General features: G+C 41.0%; 1 protein-coding gene across 1 annotated transcript in view; it reads right to left on the bottom strand.

Annotated features, from left to right (window-relative positions):
* Positions 1-2,052: 2,052 nt before the first annotated feature.
* RMND5A (required for meiotic nuclear division 5 homolog A) overlaps positions 2,053-18,390 on the bottom strand; it is a 59,976-nt gene continuing 43,638 nt past the window's right edge. Inside the window, exons 5-9 of the mRNA XM_061211046.1 lie at positions 14,001-14,167; positions 13,142-13,307; positions 10,067-10,169; positions 7,926-8,080; positions 2,053-6,688 (exon numbers count right to left, since the gene is read on the bottom strand). Coding sequence (XP_061067029.1) covers positions 6,625-6,688; positions 7,926-8,080; positions 10,067-10,169; positions 13,142-13,307; positions 14,001-14,167 — 655 coding nt within the window. The 3' untranslated portion in view covers positions 2,053-6,624. The remainder of the gene's footprint in view (positions 6,689-7,925; positions 8,081-10,066; positions 10,170-13,141; positions 13,308-14,000; positions 14,168-18,390) is intronic.

The following is an 18,390-nucleotide window of genomic DNA, read 5'->3' as shown; positions in this document are numbered from 1 at the left end:
TTCCTCCCAGTGCCTGGCGCTTAAAAAAAAAATTCCGTGTTGAATGACTGAAGGTGTCATTCCATGATATATTAAATACTTTCTGCATTTAACAGGCACACAACTGCTTAAGTTACTAACTAATGGATTCTATTGCCCAAGCCAGTATTTAGTTTGAAGCACTTCGCACTTTTCTAAGCTGGAAGGAAGCATAGCTAAGGAGATACAAAGTTCCCTGCACACATGAGCCCTTGCTTAGGCAGTGCTTCTAATGTTCAGGAATATTACATTTGCTAGCATGGAAGACCCATGGGAGCATAACACCCCGCTGTAAGGAAAAGTTTTTTTTGGAAAAAGAAAAAATACTATCATACATATTGACAGGAGATTTCAATGAAGCTTTGTGAACGGATCATTACACTATCGTCCCTTAATGCAAGGCTGGCTGGCTTGCCTAACCACCCATCCAACCATCCATCCATCCATCCATCCATGCATGCATGCATGCACCCATTCATGCCGGGCCTCGCGGCTTCTTGGCCCTCAGCATTGAAAGCGCAGAATCCTAACCACTGGACCGCCAGGGAATTCCCAATGCAAGGCTTTTTTAAACAGTGGATCCCGACCCATTAGAGAGTCATGAAATCAATTGTCTTGATGAGCATTAACCAAATAATAAAAAATATCAGAGTGCACCACACATAAGCATGAAATATATAGTTCTGTAAAACTTGTTTCATAGTTATAAACTTTTATGTGTATACAGGGTTATATTAATTTCTTACTGAGTGCCAGAAAAAAAGTTAGGAAAGAGTGTCCTCTGGGAAGTGACATTTGTGTTTGCTGGGATATTGTTTATCATCAAGCTTCTCTACTGGGAGTTGAGGGTGAGAAGCATCAAGCTGTTCATCTGAAGGTGCATTTTCAGTCTTTATTCTGCCATGACAAAAATCTATTATTATTTTACATCTTTGGCACTCAACCTTCCCCATTTGGAGAGGGGTGGAAAATGCACTTTGCCACGCTGTGAATACAACAAACACTCCCTCAGTTACCTGGATGCCTAAAGAAATACACTGATTTTTAAAATAACCATACTAAAACAGAGTTCAAACACACTCAATTTAACTTTTCTTGACTCTGGACTTAGTCATCAGGGTAAATTTTGTTCAGTACATGTGATCCTTACCTGCCACATTTAAGAGGAAGGATACTTCATAAAATAAGGGAGCATCCAAGAAGCTCCTTGTGAAGGAAGCCAGTTTTCTCATGAGCATGCAGATGTGGATTCATCAGGTCTGGGCTGAGGCCTGGGATTCTGCATTTCTCACAAGCTCTCAGGTGATGCCAATGCTGCTAGAGACCCACCACACTTTGAGTCTGGAGAGCCCCAAATGCAGGGATAGGTGGTGATGCCAGGCCGCATCTATACCCTCTGGACCACTAGCTCCAAATGCGACTGGGTAGAACCCACCCTGATTCCCCTAGGTAGAAACATTCTAAAATTTCAGATGAGAATGAGTCTTTCTTAGAAAATATACAGAAGCAGCACAAATAGATCCTTGGTCTCTACAACCTTAGTGTGTCACGGTGTATGACAATTCGTCCTCTGTTCCTCCTTGGCAAAGCTGGGTGTTCACGCCCCACTCCACCAGCAGCCTGGGCAGAGCTGTTTCCGGGTCCCTCTTCCCAGTCACACACTATTCACTTGGTCAGAGGGTCCCAGGCATCCACAGGATGAGCATGAGGGGCAGGAACCTGTAAACATTAACCCAATTCCCCCCTTAGAAACTGGGGACAGTGCCCAGCCACCTCCTCTTCTCACACTGCTGGTGGCCCAGAAACAGGATGAGATGGTGACAAAGATATTTCCTTAAATTCTTTACATGCAGACCCTCAGCAAATACAGACAGCGATGTTCTCTTACCTCCATACTCCCTCCCTCCCTCCTACCTCTGGCACCTGTCACATTTATACAGACTGGTTCCACAAAACACTTTTCAAATGTGCATTTCTTTAATTTTTAAAAATATACACAGGAGAAGCCATGTGTTTTACATAGGAATACACACATTAACAAAGCATTTCTTATAGTTTTCCAAAACTCTATTATATCAGTCTGAGATTTATAAATTAAATATATCAGAACCTTTTAAGTTAAAATGATATCCCTGAAACTACTGGATATGCTAGACTTTTCTCAAGATCAAATGAACAGAGAATGTGAATATGGTTTGTGTTAAATAAGGTTTATTGTTAGCTTTATTGCCTATAGTCTATAAGATGCAACTTTATTGTGCCTTTGCAAACAGGATACATTTCTTAAAAAAACTGATCAAAATTTTCCATACATATAGCTCTATATGATAGATTACAGTGCAACACTATTGTTACATAATTATAGAAATACTATAGAACCCAAGAGCACAGGGTAAGCAAAAGAAATACAGTCCTGAGCCATCTGAACAAGATGATTTGATGAATCCTTTTAGTATAAGTCTAGAAAACATGGAGGAGGGCAAAAAAATACATGCACACTGCAGTCAGGAGCAAAATACATTAAATACCTGTTCCTTGCTAGACACAGGTGGGGGTAATGGTGAATTTCAGACACATGCACACTCATTCACGCTCCCATTTTCTTCTCCTAGCTTCCCTCCCGTCCCCGATACATTCACTCCCACCCCTTCCCAAAAGAAAAGATCAGGCACTAAGTCCTCGTGAACCCCACATCTGCCTTGCTGGAGAACATTAAAATAAGAGTGTAGGTCATCACCCATAACATGAAACAAAGCATGTGCTATAAGCCAGTTCCAGCTGCTTCTGCCTCTTTGGAAGTAAATGAAGCATATGCTCACTACAGTTTCAAACTGTAGAGGGAAATGTCTTGAAAACTAAACTGTTTTCTCTCCCTACATCTTGAAGTAAAATCAACAGCGGAAAAACTCGCCCTACAACTAATTGCCTCATCTGCTATTAAAATACATTTGTCATTCCATTTTTGGTATCTATTCAATTATCGTTGAGTAAGAACAGTTCGTGAAGTTTGTACCTGCTTATGGTAAACACCACCATACTACATAAAACCTGCCATAGCCGGACAGGCTTATGAAGCACCAAACCTTCTGTTGTGTTCCCTGCTAACATTCCCCCAAGACCAGAGCATTCTAGTGTTACCAAAGATAATGTACGAAGAGTTAAGTAATTAAAGGTATTTGGTTTGTGTCTTCACCTTACACATCCTAGTGATGAAATTAACCAAACATGCCTCCATGCCTTCCCTGAAAATAACCTGAGTCAGCTGACTAAGCAGACTGGCCAGCCTGACTGTCAATCCACTTAATCAGAGGTTGAGCTGGAAAACCAGAGGGCTAATGTCTACCAGCAGCTTGTCTTGTGCAGATAAACCAAGAGTTCTTGGTTTTTGCAGTAACTACTGTCCCAAAGGCTGAAACCACCGAGGTGGAAAATAACTCACAGCATAAAATATACTGAACTTAAACTGCATAACCTGTGGGACTACCTGGAGAGAAAAAAGGATCCTCACTGCCCCACAAAATGTGGCGTGGGTTTTAGTGTCTCTGTATACATCAGCTGCTACAGAAAAATCAAAACAAAAGATTTACTTCATAATTTCCTTAGTTTCAATCAAATGCTCATACACCCACAAAATACTCACACACCCTATGAATATGAGGTGGCTCTTTTCTTCGAAATTTTAAAAATCAAGAGGCACCAATACCCGTTCATTTATGTATTAGAAGTATCATATAATCACCACTAAAACAACAGAAATGGCATTTGTGATGATCGCACAAAGGAGAAAAAAAGATCAAAAGACAACCTTAGCCACTGCACTTCAGACTGTACTTGAAAGCACAGATGCTCTAAATCAGAATCTAAGAATCTGATAAGGTTTTACTGGTTTAGCATAGTCCCATGGCCTTTGTCCATGACTGGTAAATGGAAATGGTTTCCTAAAGAAATTTAAGAAACCACTCTGAAATTCTGTTTTCAATGGACATAATTAGTCTGACTGTAAAAACCCTGGCTCTTTTTCACGACCTTTTGCAAGAGGAAGCAGAGAGCGACGAAGCGCATCCTCCCGCGCTACTGACTGACAGCCTCCGTAATGACATGGTCCTGACACCATCGGTGAAGGTGTTTCTAGAGTAGAAAGGACAGCACGTTTTATTTCGGCATCTTTGGTTAAGGCCTGGCCTCTTCAAATCCACCTCTCTCCTTCACATTTAGTCACCAGTGAATTTTAAGTCCATGCATTTAATTAAAGAAGGTTACATCATTTGCATGTTAAATTGTCAGATCAATAGAGTTTCAAATTTTTGGCCCTAACCCTGCCCAGTGGGACCACAAGGACCTTGCCCAGGAAGCTGTAAAATCAAATGCTTCCATTAAAGCATATTCTTTCTAAAGTTTCATGAGCTGCACAGAAAACTGTCAACAGGATTTCCAACACGGGGAAAGGGACAAAGCAGAGCTCTCTCCTGATTTTCTCCTTGAAACTGGCCTGAGCCAGCTGTGTGAAGTGTCTGGCCGCCAACAGACATTCACCACCAGCCTCTGGAGCAATGTCTGTATTGTTCCAACCTTATGTAAAGCCTAAATGTTGTGCAGGTATCTGAGGTGGAAAGGTGAGAGTAAGTTGTAACTAAAACTAAAACTACATCTGGCCTAGTGAGAAAAAGGTAAAAAAAAAAAAAAAAAAAAAAAAAAGACACTCTGGGTTTCATTCAAAGGAAAAAATACATAATAAAGCAATTTTACATCCTCGGCCAGAGTGTCGCCTGGAGTTCTCTACCTTCTCCTGGAGTCCAAGGAGCTTCTCTCTGCTCCCTTCCTTCACTGTGTTAGTGGACAGAGGGTGCCGACAGGAAAGCCGTGAGGCTGAGCCGGAGGCTGGGCAAAGCGAGCGGCTCAGCAGGCCAGTCGATCCCTGGCCAAGCCCCCCAGCACACAGTAACTCCTGCCATCAGCCTGATCACACACAGCAATCAAGCAGTACCCCTTTCCTTTCCAAACAAATCCCCGTTCCCTCAGGTGAACATTTCAGGATAAACCATCCAGGCTAGGATACACTACAGCAAATGCTGCCCGTTTCCAATTAACTTAGCACCAGATCTGGTATCTCCCTCCCCCGCAAACGAAGTCAATCTGCAGTTTAAAATGTGAAGCGTCACATTTCTCTTTGCTTCTGTGTATTCTTCTTTCTTCATTTTCTCATGAAAGTTTTCCTCTATTGATATTCAGTTCTGTGTCAGACGACACAGAGTTGCAAAGTATTTGGTGATTTCCATATGACATTCTTCTCAAAATGAAGTAACTTCATGGGTTTAAGTCAGAATTATGTCCACAGAAGTCTTTTCCATGTAGTTCAGCATACAGAGAAAGACTCTTACACATGGCTATTTCTGGACAGTGCATTAAATGAAGATACCTCACAAGAGAAAAGATCGTTATCTGTATCCATTAGAATAATATACAGATTCACAGTCAATGAGATGATATGCTTTGCAGAAGAGAGGCATTGAACAGTATACTATTCAAATACAAAAACAGCAATAAACATATTCTGCACTACAGAAAATTTGCTAGCTTCTAACTTTAAGGGTTGAAAGTGTTGAGTCTGGTAACTGCATTTTAGGACTGGAACATGCTTCTTCCCCTCCAGATACACAATGTTTGATGCTGGTGCACATATATATGTATACACATATATATACACACACACATGCAACACTGTGCCTGCAATGATATACAAATGCAATATAAACAGCCAAGTCCTGAAAGCAGATTGTAGAGAAGAGGGCTACCAAGACCAAGAGAGCAAATATCAACTTAAGAACACTTCTAACTTCAAAATTTTGTTTTATTGAACACTCTTTTAAAACAAGCACCTCTTGGCAATAAAAGCAAAGAAACAATAGTACTGCTTCCACTCTGTTCTAGTGGAAGACCGCTCACACCAACCTGCTAATAAATTGGTGATGGAATTTTATAACAGGCAGCCTGCTGGGGCTACAAGGAGAGCTCAGATGCAGGTCTGCTGACTTCTTGGTGAGAGCTGGAGCAGAGGAAAACATCAAAAAGCAAATTTGGAATCTATCACAGCTCTCTTCCGTAAGCAAAAAAACCCCTGCAAATTAGTTTCATAACCACAATTCAGTTTTTCAAACTTTTTCTGAAGAATTTTCATTTAATTATGTATATATAACAGGAAATAAAACTTCTTCGCACACATTCTCAAGGCTTACAGTTATCAGGAGAATGACAAAAGTAAAAGCAGGAGAAATATTAAACACATGGCAGGAAGGTAAATTTCTGTTTCTGCTCTTAAAAAGTAAAAAAATCACCATATAATTAAGTACAAAAACCTGCATTGAATGACAACTGCTGGTGTATTTACTTGATCAGAAATGAAGACCAAGAATATAATAAAGCCCTATGATAATATTCATCTGGAGCACTCCCCTCAGTGTGTATACACTAAAATGTTGGCAAAGTTTCCGGAGCATTAGCTTATATAAACACGGGAGTCCTTGGTTAGCTGCATTAAATGGAACGTTCTCTTCTGAAATGCACTCTCGATTCAGTTTCACTTACAAATTGCAAACTAAAGTTATTTCTTCAGAAAAATATCTGTTTGGCATCCCCTGGACTTTGTTCCATTGGACAATATGGACATTTTAATCTAAAGACAAGAAAGAAAACATTGAATCAAGGAACAGGATCAGTACCGAGCATTCAATTTTTATCTAGTTATAGAGTCTTTAACAATTACACACACACACACACGTCTGTTTTTTGCTTTGAGGATTAACTGTGCTTTCCCTTAATGTTAACAGCCAAGCTTTGAAGGGTCACAAATAAACACCATCCAAGCCAGATGCTAAACTTCAAGGCTCTTCTTCAGTGGAAATCAGTGAAAACTATTTTGAAAACAAAGACAACTGTTCTGAAAATTGCTTTTGGGGTTTCAGAAGTAAATCCAATTTTTCTTCTCCAAGGTTTAGCTCATACCTATCTCAAAATGACTTTCAGAGGTACTGGTGTCACAATCCACTCACATGCAGCAAATCTGATGCCAGCTGCTCTGCCTACCCAGAGCAGCCTACATGCCCCATTGTGGCACACAATACCCTGCAGTGGCACATGAAACCAGCATGGTCTCAACCAAGATCAAGCTCTGGCTTCAAGTCACCACCTACCTGCACTCCCAGGGTTTCTGGGAAGAACATGAACAGCTTCAGGGCCTTCTCTTAAAAGAAAGACTTCACCATAATGGGTCTGAAATGAACCCCAATGAGAAATTTTCTAGCTGCCTTAGCTAGAAATAGGGTTTTGAGACTGTATTTTTAAATTTGGGTTCATTATGTATAGAAATTATAAATGTGTATACCTGTTGAATTACAATTCTACAAATTTATAAATCACACATAGATACGGTAATTCACTTTATAGTAACAAAAGTTAAGTGCTCATCGTTAGGGAGCTGGTTAAATAAATTATCACATTTCCATATGACAGAATAATCTACAGCTTTAAAAAAGAATGAGGGCTCTTTCTATACCATAAAAAAATCTCCAAGATGTATCACTAAGTGAAAAAAAGCAAAGTTCAGAACAGTGTATATAGCATGCTACCATTTGTGTAAAAGGGAGGGGAAGGGCTGCGATGACAATGTACCACTCACCCAAAAAGTTAAGAGTTAAAGATCATGCTTATAAATCTAATCAATAAATTCACGAACAAAGACTAAAGACTGAGAAAAGATACCACCCACTAAACTAAATAAGTAGTTAAGAAATCTGTTTATTTCTAAATTCTAGCTACATTTATTTATCCTTGTTACTTATCTTCCCACTAAGTTCCAAAAGAGTATTTGTTTCTTTTTGTTTTTACTGCCACTGAAAAAGTCAGACACTTACTTGCTACCATTAAACATTTTATTCAGGGCATCTCTTGATATAATATGACCACAGACCAATTTCATGGGTGGATTGTTATCTGTTGTTTGCTGACGAAGAATAGGACAGGCAAATATTGAGTGATACCAGCACTTTTTACCAAGGTCCACTTCAATCTGTTTTTAAAAAAAGGTAAAAGGCTCAAGTTATATTACAGAAAACCATCCACATGTCAATACATACTCTGCAGCAAAGAACATGTATCAAACCTACTCATCTGAAGGTAACTTTTTACAGCACTCCTCTAAACTAACCAAAGATGGACAGTCTTTGGGATTCAAAGTATTACCTCACAATTCTAAATTATTTTTAACACTATGTATCAAACCAAATTCTGATGCCTGAGAGCAAGAGTCAAAGGCAAGGCAACACTCTACAAGTCAAATACTCTTGAAAATTCATCAAGATATATCGAAGAGTAAACCCACCAGAAATCCTGACTGTTTTTACAGCACCCTTAGCTAGGTGATACAATTCAATGTGATAATTCCTTTAAAGGCAGACTAAACATTGTTTACTGCTGTGTGGGCTTCAGATCCAGATCTTTTCCATGTTTTATGTGTAATTGTCCAGAGAAACTACCTGAAACAAGGGCTTTAAACTAAAGTTCAGCAGGAGAATTCACAACCCATCCATCTGAGCTCACAGCACTTGTATCAGCTATCTCTCTTTGCAGTGAACAAAACAAAAGCTATGAAATCACCTTAGCATAGTGGTTAGCACAGGACAGAGGCTCCACAAACATCAGTTCTTTCTGTTTTCTTTCCTTTTAAATCTAAAATGGCTATATCTACATAAAATTCTATTGCTCAGATTCTTTCAAGAAAGGTGGCAAAGTGTAACAATAATCCTGAGAAAAAATGACCAGATCATTCCCCCCTGCAACTGTTTTATTACCCTGACACACAGGCTTTGGGTGAATTCAGATTTCAGTGTGCTTTGTTCTAGTGCGCAAGTGTCAAAGATACTGACAATACACCTGGGAAACTGCCAGGTTCTTGCAGGCACCTGCCTCAGCAAAGCGAGTGAAGGCTCAAGTTCTTTACACTTGCTCAAATGAGCAGCCGCAATGCAGGGTACTGCTCGTGTCCCGACCACACTCAGGACAGGCAGTGCACCTGCGCCTTTCATCAGGACAGATCTCTGAGAAGCTGGGGCAACCAACCGACAGTTACCAGCTGGAAGAACAGGGTAATTGCAGATAAACCTGCGCACAGGGGTGGCAGAAAAAAAGCAAAAAGCCCAATGCATATTTTAGCCCTTTAGAGTCTGTGACCAAGTCATGACAGGAATGATAATTCCCGTCAAAGTTTCAGTGCCTACTGTCAGAGGCCTGGTGGAAACATACACACACGATGACCTTTGTTATTGCTCCATGTCATAACTACTATGGCAACAAAACCTGACTGCCTACTATGTGTCCTATACAGAGGGATTCTAAGCATCCCTCTGTTACCTCCAGCCTTTAATAGCCCCATAAAGAGAAGGATGGTCCCCATTTCAGAGATGGACAAACTACTGCTTTGAGAAGTTAGAGAGTTGGCAAGTGACTGGAGCAGATGTTTAAAACCACGGCCCAGTCCGTGACAACGGTGGACACACAGCACGGGAGGGCCACTGATGACCGCAGGTGTCACTGCGACGACCTTTAACAGCTATACACTTATTTTAATTGGTATTAGAAAAATATAACCAGCACAAGCCCATGATCTCAGAAATATCAATGTTTCAGACAAAACTAAATCAAGTTGACTCACTGCTTTCATATTTTAAAAAGTTCACAGTACAAGTGGTTTAGCAACTGCACTTAGAACACACCACATGCTACAGTATATCCACCCTCCCCACTTCTGATGCTTTCCTTCATTAGCTGTCACTGCCACTCTAAGTCAAAACGGTAAGAAAGCTCCTCCCGCGCCTCCAAAATGTACCAGCTCCCCAATTCTACTGTTTAATCATGTCTACATACACATAAAAGAACCCCTGTCAAAAGGCTACAATAATGTTCCCTGATTAAAAGGCAAGACAGGCATTTAAAATCCTTAACATCCACGTTCTTCTAATGACAGGAGAGGTAATAACTAACAGAAAATGGCACTCACAGGTAATTCATCTTTCTGGTTCCAAACTCCAGTGCACTGCCTCTGTTCGATCACAGCTTTGATATTAATTAAAGCTGGCAGCGCCACACAACCTGCTGAGAAACTGGGAGGGCAGAAGAGGAAATGTTAATGCCAGGCCAGGTGTCAGAAAGCTTGGTCCTAGGAAACACCAACTCCTCCAGACTCCGTGCTGTGTGCAGAGGGCCCCGGCCATCGGATTCAAAGCACTACAAAGCCCTCCATTTTGCGTGCGCGCACGCACGCACACAGTCTTACAGTTTACAAAACCACCAGATTTAATAAGCTCTGCCTACCAGTCATTAATAGCATTTTTTTAAAAAATAATTTTATTTTATTTTATTTTTGGCTGCATTGGGTCTTTGTTGCTGCGCGCGGGCTTTCTCTAGTTGGGGCGAGCAGGGGTTGCTCTTCATTGCAGTGGCCGGGCTTCTCACTGCAGTGGCTTCTCTTGTTGCGGAGCAGGGGCTTTAGGCACGCGGGCTTCAGTAGTTGTGGCACACGAGCTCTAGAGCGCGGGCTCAGTAGTTGTGGCACACAGGCTTAGTTGCTCCGCGGCATGTGGGATCTTCCCGGACCAGGGCTCGAACCCGTGTCCCCTGCATTGGCAGGCGGATTCTCAAACACTGCTCCACCAGGGAAGTCCATTAGTGGCATTCTTAACATTAATGACATTCTGAAACATTTTCTTGCACAGTTCCTTCCAGACCCAGATCACCCCTGTACAGGGCAGAAGCACCTTTCTCATCTAGAAGTGCTGGCGGTCAGCTCTCCACTGAGTCCCTCTTCAGGACTGTCCTCATTTGGAGAAAGCGACCTGACCAGGGACACGTTCGATGGCTGCTCCACCTGAGGATACAAAAGTTGTACCAATTTGGGACAACTCCACAGGCCGCTGCAGCTCCAGAGCTCCACAGGGTGGACTGAGGCCTCTGGTGAGACTGTATCCCAGTCCGGCTTCTCCCTTTGCCTGGTCCTGCTGCTTTCATTCCCCACAGGGGCTGATCCCAGTAAACTTCCTGCGCGTGGGTCTCCGCTCATTTCAGAGTCCGCCCCAGACAACCAGACCTGCAGCCCCACCACACCTTACAGTTAACTGCACGAGTCTGTCTCCTACGCCCAGATGGAGCCCCTATGGAACACAGGCTGCGCCTTATTCATCTCTGTGTCCCACACAATGCCTGGCACGTAGCAGGGATTCAAAACACTGGAGGAGTCAAATAAATAGAAAAGCTAAAAAGGTTCTTTTTTTTTTTTTTTTTTGGCTGCGCCGCGAGGCATATGTAGGATCTTAGCTCCCCGACCAGGGATCGAACCCGCGCTCCCTACACTGGAAGCAGAGTCCTAACCAATGGACCGCCAGGGAAGTCCCCAAAAAGTTATTTCTTAAAACTGGTTCTTAAACCTTTTGGATCTCACAGCCCCTTTACAGGCTTAAACATTAAGGATCTCAAAGAGCATTTAGTTTTGTGGGTTATATCTATCATTATTTATTGTATTAGAAATTAAAACTGAGAATTAAAATATTGATTAATTCACCTAAAAATAATAAACATGTTATAAATAACAATCTCACAAAAAATAACTATATTTTCCAAACCAAAAATAAACCTGTGAGAAGAGCAGCATTGTTTTACGTTTTTACAAATCTTTCTAATGTCTGGCTTAACAGAAGACAGCTGGATTCTTACAACTTCCTCTGCATTCAATCTGTTGCAATGTATTCTTTTGGTTGAAGTAAGTGAAAAAAATCTAGCCTCACACAGATATGTAGTACTTAAACCACCTTTCCAGATAACTGTGGATATTCTTCTTTAATGCCACACCAAAACTCAACAAATAGTAGTTTTGTTTTGTTTTTAATTTGGCTGCCCCGGGTCTTTGGTTGCAGCACGCGTGATCTTCAGTTGTAGCATGTGGAATCTTTAGTTGTGGCATGCGGGATCTAGTTCCCTGACCAGGGATCAAACCCAGGCCCCCCCTGCCCTCGCATTGAGAGCATGGAGTCTTAACCACTGGACCACCAGGGAAGTCCCAACAAGTACTAGTTTTTTTAAAGGTTAGTTGGAAAGTGGAATCTGAATCCTTGCCATTGTACTTTTTGTACCCTGCTCCACTGAAATCCAATGGTCTTGTACTCCGAATGAATCTTTTACTCATGCATGATTTTGTGAGATCTTACTGATCTTCCAAGTGTTGGCACATTTCATTATGTAATATCAAAAAATTCAAATTCATTATTATTACCACCAATCTCATCAGAAATGTCTTTAAGCATTGGCGAACTGTCAAGCTTTCAGTGGTCGGTTCAAGTTTTCCCAACTTTCTATTTTAGCTTACAATCTTGAATTTTACCACTGTAGCAAAAGATACCACCAGTTGCTTTCCCTGACGTGACAGGCTTACTTCATTCATCTGAATAAATATCTGCCAAAAACCTGAGTGTGAGTAACTATAGTCCTTTTAAGACAGTAAAAGTAAAAACTGTGTTCAAGTAAAAACTGTGTTCCAGGAAAAAAGCAACTAGTTTTCAGCTCATAACTCAAACATTATACAGATGCTTTTTCTTGAGACAATCACCATACTGTCTCCTGATTTGGCATGAGCTGAAGTGCTTTATCTGAGCTTCCTATTTGGGCACACAGAATATTAAAAAGATTTATACTCAAAGGTCGAAATTTAATAAAGTGAGTGATTTTTAACGTTTTGTCAAGAACATTCTTAAATAAAACTAAAATATCTGCAAGTGTGTGGTGGATGAGGAATACAGCAAGTCCTTGTGGGGTTTGGGAGCACTGCCCCGATCTGTGCTAAGGCTGGAGCAGTTTAACCCACAACGTGAACACAGTGGAAAAGGCTCTCAGAGACCCCCCAAAGGATCACAGACCACACTTAGAACTAGGTCACTGCCAATTGTGACGATCTCTTGAAATACCAACTGTACTCTTCTTCAGAAAGACACATGTTCTCTCACCTTTAAACGTCAAGAACTAGACAACAAATTAAGCAGAACTAACCAATGCAACGCACATTTCAATAATAGGACAATTTCCATACCTGACACTGAGCGGGGACTCCACGGAGAGCCCCAAGAGGGCACAGGCATCCCGTGTAAAGATGTCACAGATGTCAGCCCACTGGTTTGCGTCAAGCAGGTGAACATATGGTGAGTTCTCAATCCCTTGTCTCAGGTACACGAGGCTTCCCATCAAAACCTGAATGTCTAAACAAAAGCAGCAGCAATTTGGAGGTGTGAATGATCACATCTGAAACAGAGCTTGCAAGTAATACATTGAAAAAGGCAAGAATTCCCCCAGCTGACATGGCATAAAATAACTTACTGACAATGTCTTTTAAAATTCTGGTACTTAAGCTTGGTTTCTATTAAAGAAACAGCACAGAGAAAAAGAAGAAGAAAAGGGAAGCACTAAATACTGATCTTATAATTTATACACAGCAAAGTATAATTACCATTATCTAGAGAAGTAACAATAATGTCATAAATGGGGTCATCACATATCTTTGGCTGTAAAACTAGTCAGTCCCTCTACACTGACACTTGGGGGTAACTGCTGCTACCCTGTCGCACCTTCAGACACTCTGTCGTGGCCATAACAGCAGTACGGTGGGGGGATGCCGGGGGCAGGTGCATACTTTACGTTTTCTCTGCCTCCTCTTAGGTTAATGTAGAATCCCCCAAATGCAATGTCTCTCTCTGACTTTTCAATTAAGAGGCTTTAATGCTTTACTTTTGTTCTAGAGCCAGCCAAGAAGCTTTTTTTAGTAAGTGATTTATCATCTACAATTGTTTCAGTTTATTAGCAAATGTATATTAGATCTAGTTAAGATAAACTTAAATTCCAGTGGCGGCCATGGTCCTGTCCCAACCATTAAAAACAGCTGACTCTAGACTCACCTTTTTGATGATTTAGGGCAAACGGCTGAAAATTTTTCGCATATTGTAATGCCTCTCGTTGATTTGTAGTTCCACCCATTAACAAGCTAATAAAATAGAGTCTGTGTAGCTTAAATTCCAAGGAGCTGTTCTGGGCTATGAGCATTTCTCGGTTTGATACCGCCCATCTAAAGAAAAAGCAAAAAAAGATTTTTAACAGTAAGTAAGAGCACAGGCATGTCTGTTAAAAATGGTTTGAAACCTAACACCAAAAAATGGGTTTAGTCTGCCATCTTGTGGAAGTCAGTGGTAACATCAATCCCTAGGCCCAGAGACACTCGTAAAGAAAGTAAATAAACTACACCTAAAGATGCTCTGCAGCCAGTGAAAGAAAGAAAAAATATTAAGTTGGATGACAATTACATATTTAATAAGGTTTAACACCAAGACAAGACTGTCTCTGACATGTTTGGAACTGTACAAGGCCACCCTTTGAAGCAGGTGTTAGCCATGAGATTGACTACCGACTGCCTAGATCCACTACTCTATTCCTGTTAAACTGGCATGTTTATAAATGAAACACAAGATTCTGAAGGGGAACATCTATGTCTAAACTTTCACTGGTGCAAGATTTGGTGCTATACGTGCTTTGAGATTAAAAACAGTAATCATAAGTATTTACCCTCAAGATGCTTTCAGTCTAATCAGGCAGATAAAGCTGTATAAGTAACATATAGTGTCAACACACAGCGCCAAAAAGATTTGTACAAACAGTGCCAATGAGGGAAAGAACAACATGCAGTTCTGAATGATCCAAAGTACAGTGAGGCCGGCCTCTAGAGTACAAACAGTTGGAATAACCCATCTTGAGCTGGGACTACCAGTGAAAGGTAAGCACTAAAGCAGAAGAGCATTATCAGCCAGCTGTTAAAATCAGATTTGCAAGCAAGCGGTAAGAAGCACTGCTTCATTTCTTTAAACATATTAACACGTAGAAGATGTTAGTATCATTCTTCTTTAATCTGATCTTTAGTTGGACAGCTATTCCCCACCTAACCCAATTCACTAAGGACCCTCAGAATCTGAACTACTGAGTAGGAATATAAACACTGAGTTACTCTACAAACTACAAGAGTAAAACGCTTCAAGTTATTCATAATGAATCAGCTGGCTGGGATTAGATGTCATGCAGCAGCACTTTCACCGGATCCTGTCCTCCCCAAAAAGGTCGGCACACGCACATGCATATTCTCATCAACTTGCTGACACATCCACGTCTTAGAGTCAAATCATGAAGCTTCTCTGACCTCAAAATCAAAGTGATTTTTAAAAATACTAATCACTTGGACCTTGGAAATATTTGCTTACATTTATTTAAGTAAGCCTTGGATCCTGACGTGGCACTAAGGTTAATGCAGTCTGGTGACTTGGTGACACCAACTGGGTACCTCCAGCAGCTCTCTTTTACGAATGCCCAACACCAGCTGTCAGTACCGAAAGCACTGCGCATCTGCCCGTCTCCGGTCTGTCAGGCACCTTCCCGACTTCCAGGTTCAAGCAAGCGTATTTAAATCAGATCACTTACCAAAGTTTTTCCTGCTCCCTTCTAACTCATAAAAGCATGAGTATGTTTTCCTACTACCAAGTAAAGAGAGGCAGTGAGCCTTTTCTTTTTTCAGTTTCTGATATGAGGTATATATCCAAGCGTTTGCAAGAGTCAAAGAAGGGAACTAACAGAGAGTAACTACAAATTTTAGTGAACGATGAAGACCAACAGAAAAGGGCAAAGTCCTTAAGTGGGCAACTCACAGAGGAGGAAAAACTCTATTTTTAGAGGCAAATGTTCATGATACAATGTTAAAGGGGGGGCAAAGTTGTGATATACAGGAAAAAAATAAATCCTACTCGCCAAAATTTTTAACAGGAATGACTCTAGGAAAGCTGGATTCACGCATCAACTGCTGCAGTGTGGGCTATGACTCATCGGAATAGGGCACCAACTATGAGAGCAGCCCCAGGGGGCTCAACACACCCAGGAGGACACACGGATGAACAGCAGCTAACGGCAGTCCAGAGGACAGTGATTTTTAAGATAGGATAGTTTTCCAAGTTTTCTATAATGAACATATATCACTTATTTTTATACTTTTTAGCTAATGCAAAACTAAACAAAATTTCTTAACTTTCTTTTTTCATCAAAGAGCTAACGGTAATTGCAAATTACTTGTGTTAAAAGTAATTCAGGCTATGCATTAGAAATTCAAGCTTTTCAAGCTATAAATATATGTACCTCGCTTTTAAACTTGGAGAGGCATTAGACAATGTAATTCCTAATTTACTACTAGAATTTATTTTGACACACTTTCAAATTTTGCTATAGACAGGGCTACAAAATAGTCAGGAAAAACTAGCATTGCTAATTGCTGTCCCCCTACAAGATTCTTAGAAAAGTAGATACCGATTACAAAAAGGAGCTGCAGAGAGAGTGTAGAGAGAATGCAAAACCTAAATTCATAGAATACAAGTTTTCACGTGTTTCTTAAGAGTCATATTTCTTGTCATTCTATTCTGCAACACTGTATTATCTTCATTTAACTTCTGAATCTTATATTAAGCTTAAATCTCACAAGGCAAGGGATTAGAATAAACATTTCTAAGTTTCTCCCTCTCTGGCAAAATGTCATTTTCTAAGCTAAGGATGATATACCCCATTTTTAGCCCTGCAAACATGTAAGCACGCTTAAGCATTAGGGTGAAACCCTTGCTGATGGGGCCTCTCCCTCATCCCCAGGATTGTACCCAGGCCCCCATGTTTGTATTTTCTTGACCCTAATTCCTGGGCCACAGTTAACCAGCCAGGTAAGTATCGGTTTAACACTCTGTGTTGCCTCCTAATATGAGAGTTCATCTATTTTGATCTCCTTCAGGATCACTTCATGGTCCTACATCTCTAGCTGTGTAAGTTCGTGATGGGGTTGTCTCTCTCGACAATCATCGCAACACCTGCCTTACCTAATCTCTGGAATCTGGGTACGAATTTCACAGCAGTTTTCTTATCCACGCTAGCAGCCTCCCTAGACAGTTTAACGTTAGTCTATTCATGATGATTTCTGAAATGATGAAACCATCCTTTACTGGCAGTAAAGTCCTTCCTCAATCTCCTTTTATAACTGTTTTCTTTCAATGAGGCAACTAATAACTTAAGCACTTTGGCCTGAATGTTAGCCAAACTGATGGCAGGTGTTTTGGTTTGTTTTGTTTGTTTTTACAAACAAAGTTGAAGTAAATGCTCCATCATTTAAACCACAAGCAGCTTTCTGTTTCCAGTGCGATTTAAATTAAAAGGTGTTGAAGCGACTTTAACCTTGGTGTTTACATTCATGGGACTTTTCAATTATGCAGTGTACCATAGCTTCATGTAGGCCTAGGTCTGGTCCTAGCTTCACTTTGCTGTCATCGTTTTCAAATCTTCCTCAATGCATTCAGTTTCACTTCTAGCAATTCATCTTTGTTGACCAAGTCCCTCTTTCAATGATCCATTTCTGTAATGTGTCATGTGGGCTTATCGGCAGAGGCAAGGAAGCAATACAACCACACATTTGCTGTCTGAGGGTGAAACGAATTGCACTGTGACCAATCACCAACAGACTGAAAAAGCAGTGAGGTGACCGGTCATGATCATGAGGCACATGTGTTATTATGTAGTGATCTGTGGACTGAAGAGCTGGCAGAGAAGTTTTTATTTTGTGCAATTACTCACAATACTTCATGGTGACTGAAATCTGAACTGTGTTGTTGGGGAACTGGTGTTATTTAACTAAACTGTGGTAAATGAAATTTGGGCATACTGGAATTGTGCAGAGAGAACTGCCCAACGCTTCAACAGAGAAAAGAAATAAGAGGAAAAACATAAGGATCTCAGAGGCAGGAGGTTACTTTATAAAGGCAAAGACAGCCCAGAGTGACACAACGGAGAAAGTTTGGGAACTGGGCCTAGCATCACCGAGATCTCTGCCCCTCCACTCTTCTTTCTGAGAAGAGGGAAGGCTGGAAAACCAAGAGGCTGATGCCGAGAGGCAGCACAGGGAAGGTGAAGAACACGGTGGCTGGCCAACAGGGTAAATTAGAGGCATCTGTCATGTGGTATAAAGAATTAAAGGAGGAAAATAAGAGGCCTCTTGAGAACAGAATGGAGGCAGAGAGAGGTGCAGGCCAAGAAAACATGCAAACAGATTCAGACAACCTGATGTAGCAATATGCATCACCATCAACAGTGATGTGTCCAGGTGAATGAAAGCTGGTCCAGATAGAGGACTTGTTCCTTCTATGAAATTAGAAGCCATGGTCCTATCTCCCAGTGTAGGTGCTAGTTATATTTTTACAAAAGTACAATCAAACAAATTGAGTAGCT

Source organism: Eubalaena glacialis, chromosome 14 (assembly GCF_028564815.1).
Source record: "Eubalaena glacialis isolate mEubGla1 chromosome 14, mEubGla1.1.hap2.+ XY, whole genome shotgun sequence".
In the NCBI taxonomy this organism is placed as follows: Eukaryota; Metazoa; Chordata; class Mammalia; order Artiodactyla; family Balaenidae; genus Eubalaena; species Eubalaena glacialis.
The sequence above is the reverse complement of the archived record's forward strand: the minus strand, read 5'-3'. Positions and strand labels throughout refer to the sequence as shown.